Source organism: Styela clava, chromosome 4 (assembly GCF_964204865.1).
Source record: "Styela clava chromosome 4, kaStyClav1.hap1.2, whole genome shotgun sequence".
In the NCBI taxonomy this organism is placed as follows: Eukaryota; Metazoa; Chordata; class Ascidiacea; order Stolidobranchia; family Styelidae; genus Styela; species Styela clava.
This window is the reverse complement of record NC_135253.1, coordinates 8,242,094-8,257,416: the sequence shown is the minus strand read 5'-3', so window position 1 is coordinate 8,257,416 and position 15,323 is coordinate 8,242,094. Positions and strand designations below refer to the sequence as shown.

At 30.9% G+C, this 15,323-nt stretch overlaps 1 protein-coding gene across 4 annotated transcripts in view; it reads left to right on the top strand.

Moving 5' to 3' along the window:
• LOC144421892 (uncharacterized) overlaps nucleotides 1-15,323 on the top strand; it is a 40,660-nt gene that overhangs the window by 24,103 nt on the left and 1,234 nt on the right. For 2 of the 4 annotated variants that reach the window (XM_078111413.1, XM_078111411.1), the window contains exons 4-29: nucleotides 988-1,133; nucleotides 1,533-1,662; nucleotides 2,006-2,111; nucleotides 2,452-2,516; nucleotides 2,880-3,051; nucleotides 3,565-4,481; nucleotides 4,569-4,632; nucleotides 5,165-5,255; nucleotides 5,480-5,617; nucleotides 6,282-6,315; nucleotides 6,526-6,586; nucleotides 6,824-6,958; nucleotides 7,124-7,252; nucleotides 7,799-7,856; nucleotides 8,186-8,328; nucleotides 8,802-9,005; nucleotides 9,271-9,437; nucleotides 9,504-9,600; nucleotides 9,888-10,012; nucleotides 10,132-10,285; nucleotides 10,617-10,747; nucleotides 11,443-11,647; nucleotides 12,324-12,462; nucleotides 12,634-12,861; nucleotides 13,149-13,359; nucleotides 14,997-15,220. In XM_078111413.1, coding sequence (XP_077967539.1) covers nucleotides 1,070-1,133; nucleotides 1,533-1,662; nucleotides 2,006-2,111; nucleotides 2,452-2,516; nucleotides 2,880-3,051; nucleotides 3,565-4,481; nucleotides 4,569-4,632; nucleotides 5,165-5,255; nucleotides 5,480-5,617; nucleotides 6,282-6,315; nucleotides 6,526-6,586; nucleotides 6,824-6,958; nucleotides 7,124-7,252; nucleotides 7,799-7,856; nucleotides 8,186-8,328; nucleotides 8,802-9,005; nucleotides 9,271-9,437; nucleotides 9,504-9,600; nucleotides 9,888-10,012; nucleotides 10,132-10,285; nucleotides 10,617-10,747; nucleotides 11,443-11,647; nucleotides 12,324-12,462; nucleotides 12,634-12,861; nucleotides 13,149-13,359; nucleotides 14,997-15,220 — 4,192 coding nt within the window. In that variant the 5' untranslated portion in view covers nucleotides 988-1,069. Of the gene's footprint in view, nucleotides 1-987; nucleotides 1,251-1,532; nucleotides 1,663-2,005; nucleotides 2,112-2,451; nucleotides 2,517-2,879; nucleotides 3,052-3,564; nucleotides 4,482-4,568; nucleotides 4,633-5,164; nucleotides 5,256-5,479; nucleotides 5,618-6,281; nucleotides 6,316-6,525; nucleotides 6,587-6,823; nucleotides 6,959-7,123; nucleotides 7,253-7,798; nucleotides 7,857-8,185; nucleotides 8,329-8,801; nucleotides 9,006-9,270; nucleotides 9,438-9,503; nucleotides 9,601-9,887; nucleotides 10,013-10,131; nucleotides 10,286-10,616; nucleotides 10,748-11,442; nucleotides 11,648-12,323; nucleotides 12,463-12,633; nucleotides 12,862-13,148; nucleotides 13,360-14,996; nucleotides 15,221-15,323 lie in introns of those variants that run through there. The other 2 variants (XM_078111414.1, XM_078111412.1) reach the window with 2 other exon arrangements.

Here is a 15,323-nt window from a genome sequence, read left to right as displayed (position 1 = left end):
TCCAGTTCTTAAGGAATACAACGAAGCATTCTTCAAATTATGATCAGTTGACGCGCAAGCGCCGTATTTCGAAATTTAGTTCATTGAATACAAAAGTCAAACAGACATGTTCAGAAAAATGTCAAATGAAAGTGAATCCACGTTATTGGCCAGTTATATTGTAGCCCACAACATTGTTGAAAAAAATCACCCGTTTGTTTGAAGGGGAATAATTCCGCGAATGTATGTTGCAAGTTTTGGAAGCTATTTCTCCTGATATGAAAAGTAAATTTTCCAGCATCGGTATTTCTAACAACACAATTATGAACCCTAAAAATCGAAACTTTGGTCCAGACTGACAGATAATCACTCGAATGCGTTATTGCGAATACAATTTACTCCTTTTTTCTGGCCCGCGAATCTCCTTCTAGTTCGAATTTTGGCCCGCGATCAATCAACTTTGGGAACCCCTGGTTTAGATGATTCATGGGCTCTTTTAAAAACATTCACATTTGAAGTATAATTTTTTTTGTAACCAAACAACTATTTTACATAACAGACTTAGCTTCTCAATAAAAATATAATTTATAATATTTGGAATAATATTTAAAGAATTCGAATGAAATTTAATTTGGGGCAGGATCAAGAAATATGAATAAAGCAATTGCTGATTTTTTGTATAAAATTGATTGTAATTGACAATAGTAAAAGTAAAAAATCAGTTTTTCATCATTACTGACAATAAAACGTAAGATTTATCGATTGATATAACTTTGAATTAATTACTGTTACCCCATTTACTTTCTGCAATATGTATCACTCGTTTGCTTGCTTGCATAATTCAATTACAGCTTCTTACCTTATAGTAATTTTTTTGTATTTTATCAAATAACAAATGTAGAATTTAAAATCTGCTTTGCTCACATTAATACTGTTTATATATATATAAATAATGTGTAAATCAGATAAATTTACACATTATTAAATTTCTTAAAATATTTATTGCAGATCATTTAAGTCATGTGATGAATATGAAGAACTTAACAGCATTATTTACTTGTATCCACCAGATACTTTTGTTCTTTCTGCAATGTTATTGGCAACAAAAGAATATGAGTGGAAGCATGCAATAGTTCTTGGAGAAAAAAATGATGGTCAAGAGAAATTAAATGATAACTTTTTACCATATATTCAATACACACAGAAATCTCCTATTTCTCTATTTGTAACGTTTCTGATTGAATTGTCTGCGAAAGTCTTACTAAAACTATGTAAAGTTTACTGTTTTTATTTGATTTTTTATTTAACATGAAATAACATTATAAACTATTGTACATTACATAACATGATTGATAAACAGATTGAGGTGTTGATAAGCATTAGATATATTGTATAATATAGTATTCTATCTCCAATTGATATCTTTATCCCTAGAAGATATGGGGACTTGAAGATATTCTGCACTTTTTAGATTGCATTATTGTATAATTTTTATACTCTATTATTTGAGATGTACTTCACAGTTTCTAAATATGTGCTCAAATAATTCCTAGAATTTAGTTTTACATTCACAAGTATGCAGCAAGCAAGAGTTGAAAATTTGGAAACAATTGCATTCGAAGCAGTTGCAGAAAAATCAGCTCTTAGAGAAACATTATTAAGCGCAAAGAAAGCAGGAATAAGGTAACTAATTAAAAAAATAAGTTGAAAATAATTTTTATATCATATATTGTTGGAATAAAGTTTTTTTTTGTAATTGAAAGTTTTAAAATGATAATTAGAATATGTTCATAATTAATCAAAATTGGAGTTTATATTGCCTTGAAACCTCAAAAAAGTCACATGACACTACTTGCCATCTGATATTTTATATTTTTAAGCAATGGTAACGTTAACGGTGATTTTCAAATCCATCAATATTATTATTCAAAAAATACTGAAAATCTTAAATTTTGAATAAATTTTGTCAATTGATTTTTAAAATTTCAATTCGTGAGTTTTTCAATAAACCATTCTCTATTTTCAGAGCTTTCATTGTTATGGCTCAGTATAACCATGTTGAGATGATTCTAACTAGTGCTGACGAACTTGAGTTGACAGATAGTAATTTTTACTGGTTTATACCCAATGCTGTAAGTAGCAAATTTATTTACCTGTGTGCATTAAGTCTGATTCACTGATCATGGCTTATGATAAGCACAAATTATCAAATTATTGGAAAATGAAAACTGAAAAATCAGATATGATATATGATAATTTAAGTACCAAGTAAACATGCACCATTAGTTGATATTAAAAATTTCTTACAAATTTTATAAGAATAATAATGAAGTATCTTACAATATACCAATTTGCTATCGATTTTATTAGTAATATCTTTGGTCACATATATCTGGTAAAAATATACATTCTTATGATGAAAAAACGTCTCATAAAATATTAAAATATTCATGTATTCAACATTAAATTCAGTTCGTTATTCCAACTTCCCTGAAAGCATTCTTGAACAAGGAAATTAAAATATCATTATTAAACAGGTAATTGCATTTTGTATTTAGTCAAGAATGATATTTTGTTGGATTTTTTTATTTAATTCGACATCACATTTACGGTATATACGGTATTACGAATTTAATCGATCTAGATATGTTGACTTGGTATAATGTAAATTATAAATAGAAGATCTACCTACATACTAGTCATATTTGTCTTGAATGTATTTGTGATGCAGCTTGAATAGCCCAGTCTCAGGCTATAATCCCATATTTCTGAACTTTATATTAGAAGGTACAATTTGATATAAAAAGATTAACTTAGGCCATGAAGTCCCAAGTTGGCAAATCTATCTGAACTAAACCATGAATTAAATTTTTATTTTTATAAAACCAATATTGTTTCAGTCCACTATTGACACCACTATTAGAAAAAATCTTACAGAAGGAAAATGCAAATATGAGTGAAATTGATCTCATGAGTGAAGTTGCTTCATCTCTAACCTTTTTGTCAATCAAACAAGTCATGAATGCTTGCAACAAAGCAAAATCAGAAAATTGTCTCAATCTGGAAAAGAATGTATATTTTTTGTTCCACACTTGAATATTGAATAAAAAATAAATCAAATATTAATTAATAGTGAAAAGTATTTTCTTTTTCTTTTCTGAAAAAGTTGATTACTCTCTTTTACTGTTTAAGACAGTTCCATTTAGGTGTAAAAGATTTGTTGCATACCTATTTATATTTTAAACAGAATCTAGTCCATTAAAAGTTATTTTGAGGTTAATTTTAATAAGTTTGATGTAACTGCATAACGTTTTGATGTTGGATAAAACTGAGAATTTCTGCCCATGATTTATCTCTTTATGTTATTATCTCTTGACACGGTTTCTGACTCTGGTAGACCATGTATAGACAATAAACAAAGATGCAATATTCTACTTCACAGGATCCATTCAAGAGATATGCAGACCAAAAAAATGATTCTGATATCTAAATTTGAATAAAAATGATTTGAAATATGTAATATTACTGTGCGGTGTGCTGTTTGCTGCTATGAATAATAAATAATGGTTTATGATGGCTTTTCAGGAATATATGTGTCTACCAAATCCTTCCGATGTATTGGAGGTTTCAACAGAGGCAACAATATTAACTCCTTTTGACTCCATTCATGGACATACAACAACATCAAACATGCATGAACAAACTACATCAACCACACCAAGTATGCATGGCCACACACCGGCGACCACACCAAGCATGCACGGTCATGGAACAACCACCACACCGAGCATGCATGGTCACACCATAGCTACCACACAAAGCATGCATGGTCACACCATAACTTCCACACTAAGCATGCATGGAAACACCATAGCTACCACACCATCAACAACAACCTCATCAATCATGAATGAACATACATCAACAACTACACCAAACATGAACGGACATACAACAACAACTGCATCAACTATGAATGGACACACAACATCAACTACATTGACTATGAACGGGCACACAACAACTATGAATGGACACACAACGACAACTACTTCAAGTATGGGTGTACATACATCAACTATGAATGGACACACAACAACAACTATTCCAAGCATTGGTGGACATACATCAACTATGAATGGACACACAACTACAGCTACTCCAAGCATGGATGGACATATGACAACAACTACATCAAGCATGAATGGACATACAACAACAACAACAATGACTCCAAGCATTGGTGGACATACATCAACTATGAATGGACACACAACGACAGCTACTCCAAGCATGGGTGGACATATGCCAACAACTACATCAAGCATGAATGGACATACAGCAACAACAACAATGATTACTCCAAGCATGAATGGACATACAACAACAACTAAATCAACTATGATAGGACACTTAACAACAACTGAGCCAAGCATGAACGGACATATGGCAGCAACATCTATCAATCCTACCAGTACATTGATGCATGGGCACATGAAAAGGTAACTACTTTTTCTAATGTTATTTGTGCCTTGATTAATTTCTGTATTTAGTATTATATGTAACTGAACTTCTTAATTTTATTTTAGATCAATTTATTCTGATAACATTGATGAATCTTCATGCAAAACATGCGGGCACAAAAACTATATTGTGAGCTTTTGGTTAATATCGTTTGTAATGCACTTTATTTTCACTGAGTTTATTGTGTGATTTTTGAATTAATTAAAAATGGAAACAATGTCTTCAATGTTAGTGTTTAGAACCTTCATAATTGGACATGAAGTGGATCTATTGGTTGTTTCCCTAAATTTTTGCTTTTGTTTTTATTCTGGTTGTAAAAATCACTTTTTTTCACAACTAATGAACCAATCAATTTTAAATTTAAATTTCCAGTGCTTTAAAATGGAAGAAGGTGCTGGAATGATATTACTTTTATTTTATTTTTTCAAATTTCCCATGTCCTACTCCTATGGAGTATGGAATCTCATATTTCCCAACATTTTTCTCATTATATTAGTCATTTGGTCTTTGTGTATGTAAATTTGAGAATTGCTCTTATATTTATAAAAAGACTAAATGTTTTGCAGCTTTTCAAAATAATAGAGTCATCATACGGTATATACAATTTATAATTCAAATTATATATAAGATATTAAGAAACCTGTGAATTTTTCTACTTCAGCATAGTTTTTGTTCTCGTAAATCATGCACCACGGCAAACCGACAAAGAATCAAAATCAGAGTGAATAAAGACAATGATTTTATTCCAAGAGGTAAAGGCAAATCAGATATTTTACAAAAACAATAAAATTGAACTTTTTCATACACAAATTGCTTACCGTAAGTATATTAAAATCTACCACAGGCTGATAAATTGTGGCTTGAATTTTTTAACGCTACGGGTTAGGTTACAAACAATGATCTCTTAACATGTCTATAAAATTGCATTTTCTGTTACATTGTTTGTAAATTTAAATATATTTGTCTTCAAATTTAGTGAAACATGCGATTAAAAAAAGATCTTTAGACAACGCTGATTCAAAACCAAATTCAGCTTGTGTAACATTTCAATGGGAGGATGACATCATTGAGGCTGCTGTCAAAATAGTAAATGTTTCATCGTTTTACTCCGAAGGTATAATTTGATTTTCAAATGCGATTACACTATTAACGAGAACAGTGGCTTCCAACCAGTGTTATGTGGAACCGAGCACTATCCAGGGGTTCTGCAAGTTTACAGATAAATCTAGCATAAATCTATATTATCATATATATATTGCTGGATATAATTAAATACTCACAAGATTTTCCCCTATTAGTAAACTTGCTACACTTCAAAGCTACACAACTAGAATATCAAGAGCAGTATGACAGCATATTAATTTATTTTCAAAACCAGGACAAAATTGGATGAACGGTTCAATGTTGTATATAAATTCCAACAGTGATCAATGATCATTATATTTAGGCTCTATATATATTATTAGTTACTGAAGATTGAATATCTGAATTGACTATTAATATTTATTCAATCACTTATTCTTCCTCTGTTTTTGATTTTAAATATTTTATTGATATATATATACATTTCAAGTAGAAAAAGTGTGTGAGGTTTGTATATCATTTGGTGAGTTAAGTATGCAGATGACCATATTTTCAAATTTTCATGATGGCGATAATGGAAATGGTATTTTCAGTTTTTTCAAATTGCATTTCTGTGATCCAGATTATGTCCAGTTTAAATGAATATTTTGTTTAACATATTATAATCCATAATCTTGAATTCCAATTTATTTTAGACAATACTGTGAGCGAATCAGAATCAATTACAAGGTAATCTTTGTGTCTTGTCTTCCAAGTTCATTTGTGTAACTGTAGAACATTCAACCGATTGGCTATTTTCATACCTAACTTGCAATGTTGAATGATCAAAAACCATAGTTTGCCATATGATTAAGATGTCTTTTTGAATTTTTTCTCTCCTTAGATAAATATGAAAAATTCTATCCTGTCTATTTCAATCACATTTGTTTTATGATATAGCTCTGATGGGTCAACAAGAGCAAGTTTTGATTCATGTGCTATTTCTTCAATACATAAATGGGTAGGTTATAAGGTTTTCAGTCATGTAACCTATTTGAAATATGATTAGGTTGTGTATGATTAGTAGATTAACTCTAAATCCGTTTAATAAGATGTTTTATAATTTTTACGCTGAGAATCGTCTCGTGGTATACCAAATTTTCAATGAGCTCTATTTAATATAGGTAATTGCCTAATATATCATGGTTTGGACTAAATTGAGTTATACCTTGTATTCACAAATTGTATTTGTTTACAGGATTATCAGAATGATTCGTGTAGCATACGTTTGGCTGAGAACGCAGAAATTCCCTCTTCAAATACATTGTTTGTTGTAGAATATCTTTCAAATGATTTGTCAGTTGTAAGTAATCATGGAAGAAGCAAAAATCAGGTGACCTTTGACTGGGGATGATGATATTTGATCATTCGATTTAAGTGAATCTATTATTAAATTAATGAATTATTAGTCTGCAAAAGTATTTACCATAATACTATTGATGCACTTTATATTCAATCCTGAGTGTTTTCAACATTTTGAATTTTTTGGTTTACTCAGGAACGTCAACCTGTCGTTGTAGGTATATACAACAGTAAATCTCGTTCCTATATTAATGTTATGTATGAACCGCTTCATCCTTCTGATATTTTTCTTCCTTCTCGACCTCTGACTATTGGTGCCATTTATGTAAGTACTACTATTTCAGATATCATAAAGTGATTATATTTTAAAATAGTTATTTATAAATGGTATCAAAGTTCATGATATGACTGATGATAAGTATGATTTTGTGGATAAGTACCGTACAAGCTTTTATCACGATGCACTGTAAAATGACTTGACATTTGGTATATCTTTTCTGTAAAAGTATGAATGCATTGATTTTTGAAATGCAAATAGAATAATTAAAAATTTCTACATATTTTTTTTTTACAAAGTAAGCTTACATTAACATATATTTCTTTTAGATTTTCTTGGCTGATGAGTTTTAGTGTTTAAATGATCAAAAACTGTAAAAAGTTTCTGATAAGGGCTTAGATTTGAATTAATTTAAACCTTTCCCAAGGATACTAACAGTATGTAATGAAAAATTTCGAACCAGAAATGTGGAAAAAGAAGAATATTTGTTATGAATTTTAGTATAAAATTTTTTTCTTTAACTGGTTGAAAAAGCATCAGAAGATTAGAAAAAATGTATAATCGCTGTATTCAATACCTTGTGCCTTTTCACAGCATCCACCGTGGCTAACATGGAAAATGAATGAAGTTACTGGAGAAGAAGAATTTGAAGGTCAAACAAAATTTTGATGTGTATCTTCAACATTGTACTTTAATCTTATTTGTTATTTTAAACACATTTTTCCTAAGACTAGGGAGGTTAACGGTTGTCCTACCACTAAAAGATGAATGCCAGAGTTGTGACATTTTCCATGTTTGTTATTTCAAGGTTTTAGCCCTGTTTTTTTACATATATTCTGATGATGAATTTTTGAAATGAAATTCATTCAATATGTGAGACATTGCCAGCATCTAATCAAATGTTAAAATGATTTACTTCTTAATGTGAGAAGATGTTTTGTTTCTCACGTTTTTTTCAAATCAATAATTATGTATTATCAGGATATTTATATGAGATATTAGAGAAGTTGTCTATTTCTATGAATTTTTCATTTCAACTTCGTACTGAATATAATTTTAATCTTGATGTTCATGATGATGATGCAATGGAAGATTATATGATGAGCGTTTTTAACAACAATTCGGTAATTTACCTCACAATATTGACATTTATTTAGTCAACATTTGCTTATTATAGTCATATAATGTCATGTCATAAGCTTCCATGTCATAAGTTCTCAGACTTGATGAACATTTAAAATCCGGCAAATTGCCACTACTAAAATGTGTTTTGCCATTTTTTTAAATATTGATTTGCTTTTGAGTAAATAAAAATGAATGAATACATATTTATTCTGAGGAAAAAGAAGTTAAAAGACTTGACAAGGCTTAGTATAAAAATTGCTGAATGTACCCATAAATTTCATATGGATTGGTTGATCGTCTACTAATCATTGCAGAAATCTGACTAAATCTATAAGATGCCATTCTATGTTTCACAAGTGATTTTGCCCTTTACATTTACCTCAGTCTTGCACTCAAAGCTTGTTCTTATAGGCTGCAAAGTTTACCTATTGACTTAAGTAATACCAGTACTAACTGATATTTTTTCTTTAAGGTTGACTTTTTCTTGCATGCAAAAAGTGTTCGAGGAAACAGACTTGGCAAATCCAACAAAGTTCTTCTATCTGCTTCATTTCAACAACCGCATATGTATTTGTTGACAAAAAGAGTTGAAAAAACAGAATCTGTTAGCATATGGCAGTTTATGTTGCCATTTCGAGAAGAAAGTTGGATGCTATTTTGGAGCACTTTTATTCTGGTAAGAGTTCTTATGATAAATTGAAATTGAAACAATATTCAAAGAATGGTTGATCTAATATTGAGTATAATATAAAAATTCAGCAAGTTGAAATCGTTGTTTTGTCATCTGTGGGGGATAAATTAAATAACATATGAACTTATATGTACTATCTCGGTACATTTTTTCAAAAATTGCGGCTATGGTTTCAAAAATTACAGTAATATCCTTTTTATAAAATTTTGATATTTACTGCTGTATTTTGTTAATATTTGTCTGTTTTTAGATATCTCTACTTATGGCATATATAAACAAAAGAAATCCTAATGAATATGAAGCAATTTCTCATACATTTGGACCAAACTCATCACCCAGTGATCATCTTGGTGTTCTCAATAGTCTATGGTTTACTTTTGCAGCAATTTGTGGCCAAGGAGCAGATATTGTTCCAAGGTAATTTTCTTACATTAAGTAATGTTTTGTATGATTTCTCCATCATTTATATATTTTACTTTTCAGATCAACAGCATGCGTTATGTTAACTGGAACATGGTGGGGATTTGTTCTTCTGGTTTTATCTGCTTACACAGCAAATATGACAGCCTTTATGACGCAGGTGATTTGAGTTTTAAAAACACAATTTGAGCTTCATGTTCATTTGAGAGCATATATTTTGGATATGATGGTTTGTGATTTTCCTCTCTGCACTCTTGTTTAAAATTGCTGCATACAAATGTTTTGTTTTAAGATGACAAAGTATAGTGATTTAAACTTTCTCATTTGGCAAAAATTTTGTTATACATTGATTATATGAAAATTGAAATTAGCTTTGCTAAGTAATTGTTATACTTTTTTCACTTGTGTTAAAATGCAAACTACTATTTCTACAAATCCAATTTTTAGGTTAACACAGGTGGTATTGAAACATTGGATGAATTAGCAAGTCAACAGCAATTTGCTTACGGAATGATAGAAAATAATGCCATGCTTGATCTTTATTTACCTGGAGCAAAAGATGCACCTTATACGTAAATATATATACATTTTTTTATTTGAATATATTATATTGTGTTGTGTTGAAGTTATTAATACCCGCTCAAAATATTTCCTGTATTTCATTTGATAATGAAAAACTTTTTTAATACAGAACAATGTATGAGTATTTGCATAAATTTGAGAACAATTCCATACTCAAAAAGCAGGAAGATGGATTTGAAAAAGTTTTGAATGGAAATTATTATTTACTTGCATCGTTTGAAGCTGTGGTAGATGCTCTTTCACAATCATGTGAATTTGATCTGGTATGTTAATGCCTTAATTACGATTATTAGTAAAATTATATCTACATTTAAACTCACATACTACTTATATCTTTAAAAAGCGCAATGTATCAAATGCGGTTAGGTGTTTATAAATCATCAGAATTGAATCTACAAAAAAAATCCTGATATGATGGTTTTTTCAACTAAAAATTATATCATATATTCTTAATGAAATTTAATGAGCAAATCTTTAAACATCAAAACACTAGGGGGCATGATAACATTACAATAATATGATGTTATGAACTTGTAAAAACTTGATATTATTTTTAAAGAATTTATATTTAAAGGAATGATTTGATTATTACAGGCTGGACATGGTTTTTACCAATATCAATTTGCATTTCCATTTCCCCAAGGATCTGTTTACATTAATATGTTCAATGATTACATCAAAAAACTTGCAGACAAGGGTGTATTGGCAGCACTTGAAGAAAAGTGGTAAGTTGTATATTACATTGTAAGTCGCAGGTATAATCCATAATTTTCGGTGCCTTTTTCTTCAATTTTTGGAATGTGATGTAATAAATACATTGTTTTAGACCACAAATAATATACAATTTGATCAGGCTAGTATCAGATATCCAGAATGTATATTGTTGAAAATATTCATAGTTTGATGTTCTGTATTTTTTTCAATTCATTTCAATTATGCTTGTTTTCATTGTATGACAAATATGGATATATGTTTAATTTTTTTATTCTGTTATATGATTAGCATAATTTCATCTTCTTGTGGTAAGCATGACCACAATCATGTGACCATCATTTTCAATTTAAAATTGTATTGGAATTATGAATGGAGCTATTAAAGATGCAGAGCAGCAACTATTCTTCTATGCAATTTATACATCTTAGAATAGTATGACAATCATTTTGATCATAGAAGGGATGGTGTTTTAAAAAACGATTATACTCTGGTTGACCTGAAATGAGAGGCTGTGTGAATACCAAACATGTGCTTGTTCTGCAAATGTTCTTTTTATTTAAGAAACTTGGTAGATGATCCTACAAAGTTTAGTAGAGAACAGATTTGGTGCTTTTCATATTGATGATATAAAATTAAGTTAATATTTGGATTTGATTCTTTTAGCAATTGTTTAAATAAATTTTTTTTTTATTGAATTTGCAACTAGGTTTACTCTAGAAAAAAGGTGTGAGACTAACGCTGTTGAAAAAAATCTAGAAAATCAGCTTGATATTAAAGCTTTCATTGGCATGTACGTGTTTTTAATTCTCGGTGTTACAAGTGGAATTCTCATTTGTGTAGTTGAAACAGGATGGATAAAGTGTGGTGGATTTGGTGGACTGTTTCATCGAGCTGGAATCTATGAACTTGAGGTATTTGGTGAATGAAATTTTTTGGTTTTAAAAAATGAAGCCTTTTTGTTTTGAGTCAAACCATCTATTTAACAATATCCAAATATAAATAATATTGACAGTCAATCAATAATGCATTAGATGCAATCTCATCATTGTCATAGACATTGAAAGTGCTGTTGCTTATGGTTGCCCATCATCTGAAACACTTCCTTATGGCAGCTCACTCTCAACTCACCACGTCGATTTTTCAAAACAGTTCAGTGAGATTTTTACGGGGTAATACAGAAAATCAGGTTTTAATGACATACCGGTAATTGTAATTTCAATTTTCTGATTCCAATAATTTAACTACCAGTATATAAAATGTAAATCTTTTCAAAGCAAACAATGGGTAATATTCTCAAAAAATATTTTATAATTAGAAATGTATATTGCTTTGTAGGTCTGTGTTGGAGAGACTTTGGTTGCTTTTATTTATGAAATCTGTGACTCGACTTGACTTGCGACTCGAGAGTACATTGATTTGACTTGACTTGAGACCTAACTTTGAAATTTCATGCGACTAAAGCTTGATCCCATGACTCTTGACGTAATACGTAAAAACGAGGCTAACTTTTAATATGATATTGAAATTGCGCTATGCTTTATGAAATATTATATTTTGAAATTATTTCTTCTCCATTCGAATTTTTAGGACAATCGGAAAGAAATACAAAAAGCAAATGAACTTTTGAAAAAGGAATTTGAATCTTGGGAAGGAGGATGGGATGTCTGGAAGTTTAAAGAATGGAAAGAAGATGCAGATGATATGAACCTGAAACCGAGTAGTGAAAGTATGATTTGATCAAATTTAAGGAAAGCCTATTTTTAGGTTTTGATGAGTTTGAGATTATTTGCTGTTAGTACCTTGCAAATATTAGAAGATAATAAGGTGGTTAGTTACAAATATACATTAAAGGTTGTCATAACCATTCATATATTCACAATTTTATCTTTGTTTTTAGAAAAGCTATTTTCACCACCACCTGGACTTGAAAAATGCAGAGTTTGTGGAAGGAATGTGATAGAAAATAAAAGTAAAGTCGTTGAAGTTCCTATGAAAACTGAACCCAGCATTTTGGAAATTCCACAGGTGTCTAAACTTACCACCAATGAGGATGAAACATACTCAAATGATAGTGGACGTGAAAGTGCTTCAAGTGGACAACTGACCATAACAACGGAAAAATCTGGTTTGATTATTCATTATTCCATTGTAGTTTCCAAAAATAACAGCTGATTTAGAATCAAGAAGTTGATTTTCAAAATTCATAAGTCATTCAATAATCATCCCACTACTGGGCCAAAATAAAAATCACTAGCAATTGTTTTCTTCAGCGAAATGGATAAATTTCAAAAATATAGTCATATCAGTTTCATTCGAATGGTACTCTCCTAATTCATACCTTATTTAGCTTGCAACAAATGTATCAGTTAGAGAATTGGCTAATTTGCTCAATCCTTGTACCTATTTTGATAGGCACAAGATCAGTTGAAGACACACCACAGACAGCAAGTCAGAATCAAAATACAATTCCAACGAACTTGTTCGATTTGACTGCTGCAACGGATTTCAAAACATTCTCTACTCATGATCAAGGAGTTCAAGCTCCATCTCGTATCATTGTTACTGCCGATTTGCATCAACCAAAATATCCAATGGAATTAGGTTCCTCACTTGTGGATAAAAGGTAACAAATAACAACAATTTCTATAGATGGTGGACTATTCAGATACCTAATGATGACTCTAGGCTCTAACCCCCAACAGTGTAGTCAATATTTCATACATCTAAGAAACATTTTTCTTATTTTCACAAGCAATTTAAATTTTCAGTAATTTGGTTTGCATGATTTAATGTATCTTTGTGGGATGAATTTCCGAGAAAAAAATTGGAATGTCAATAGCATAAATTAAAGTAAATAAATAAATTCAATTCATCTGCAAACCTTTTTTGACACCAAAATTCTTTTTAACCATTCCATAAAACTTCACCAAGTCACAAAAGATTATATTTGTGGGACCCCAGAATATTTAATATATACCAGAGTGGTCCAAACTGCGGCCCGCCGACTCATTCCGTGCGGCCCGCAGTACAAGTTTAGCGTACAGTACAAACCATTGGCAGATATTGTATTTATTAGCAGAACAATTTTGATTTAATTTAAAATCATTCCAACTCGGTATAGTTCTTTTCCTAATCCCGATGTCGTGATTGATGTTTGTTAAAATCACGGAATTTTATTGTTGTATCTTTAAACGTCACAGCGGTACCTATATGGGAGTGGCGTCCTGTGATCGGTACAAGGAAAATGAGTTGTGCGGACAAGACCAAGCCGATGAGATGAACTCGCGTCAAGTAACTCCTCATTTGAAGAGCATTTCGTGCCTTTATTTTAGTCAAAACACTCCTGTATTTCGAGCGTTGGCCATGTGATAGCAGTGATAAACCGCATAGCTGACTTAGCGACGCGTGAACCGTTTTTTTTTTGGATGGTGGACAAAATATTAAAAACTCCTCATTTGAAGAGCATTTCGTGCCTTTATTTTAGTCAAAACACTCCTGTATTTCAAGCGTTGGCCATGTGACAGCAGTGATAAACCGCATAGCTGACTTAGCGACGCGTGAACCGTTTTTTTTTATCTGGGTCGGAGGTCACAACTTAGACGGACATGGCTGTTTTTTGACGGTAGCACTAGGTCTGCTCACGCTACAAGGAATAATTTATTCTCAAATATAATATTTCATCATACAATAATAACAAAAAAGTTGACCGAAGTAAACTTAGAAGAAACGTATTGTCTTACTCACAACAATGTGAAACCACAGTGTTTGGTGTGTTTTCAAGTAATATCTGTCACGAAAGAATACAATTTTAAGCGACAACGAAACCAAACACTAGAAAATATACCGAAAATACCACGATATTTATCGGGAAGCAATTTTAAAATAACTAAAGGCTTTATATAGTTTTCTTGAAAAACTGATTAGAACAATAAACTTTCATCCTTAAATATGTTTAAAGTGAGTAAACTCGCGATGTGTTGATCACTTTTGGGTTTTCTCCGACTGAGGCCCTCGAGAACTTCTCAAAATTTTTGCGGCCGTTTAACCTCGCAACCTTGGACCACCCTGATATATACAAATTCACTTTACAAAAATGAGTGACAGTCTCTACTGTGGAGAAGCAATCTTGTTCAAGGCGTTTATCATACTCTTGTCTGATTTTAGCTTCTCGGACCACATTTTAATGCTAATTCAACTTCTGGCTATATCATTGCGCCCGCAAGTTGAGCCTGTGAATCCTATGATATTGTTATTATTCAGACTCGAAAGTGCATTATCTTCCACTGTTTCACATTCTTCTCTGGCAAGTGGAACATTATCATTCTTAAGTGATAGTGAAGAATCAGTGTCAGTGATTCATCGAAGAACGCCTTATATAAATTCCAGAAATTCATCTCGATTTGCAGAATCGCAATTAACATATGATTTTGGAACTCCTTCATCATTTTATACCACAACATCATTTGGAACTCACATGGAATCTGGTAAGATATTCTCCAATCCCTTTTATGAGAATTATAAGGATAATCAGTATTCCAAGAATTAAAATAATGACAAAAATCGAGCTTTTTAGAGAGTAAAACCTCG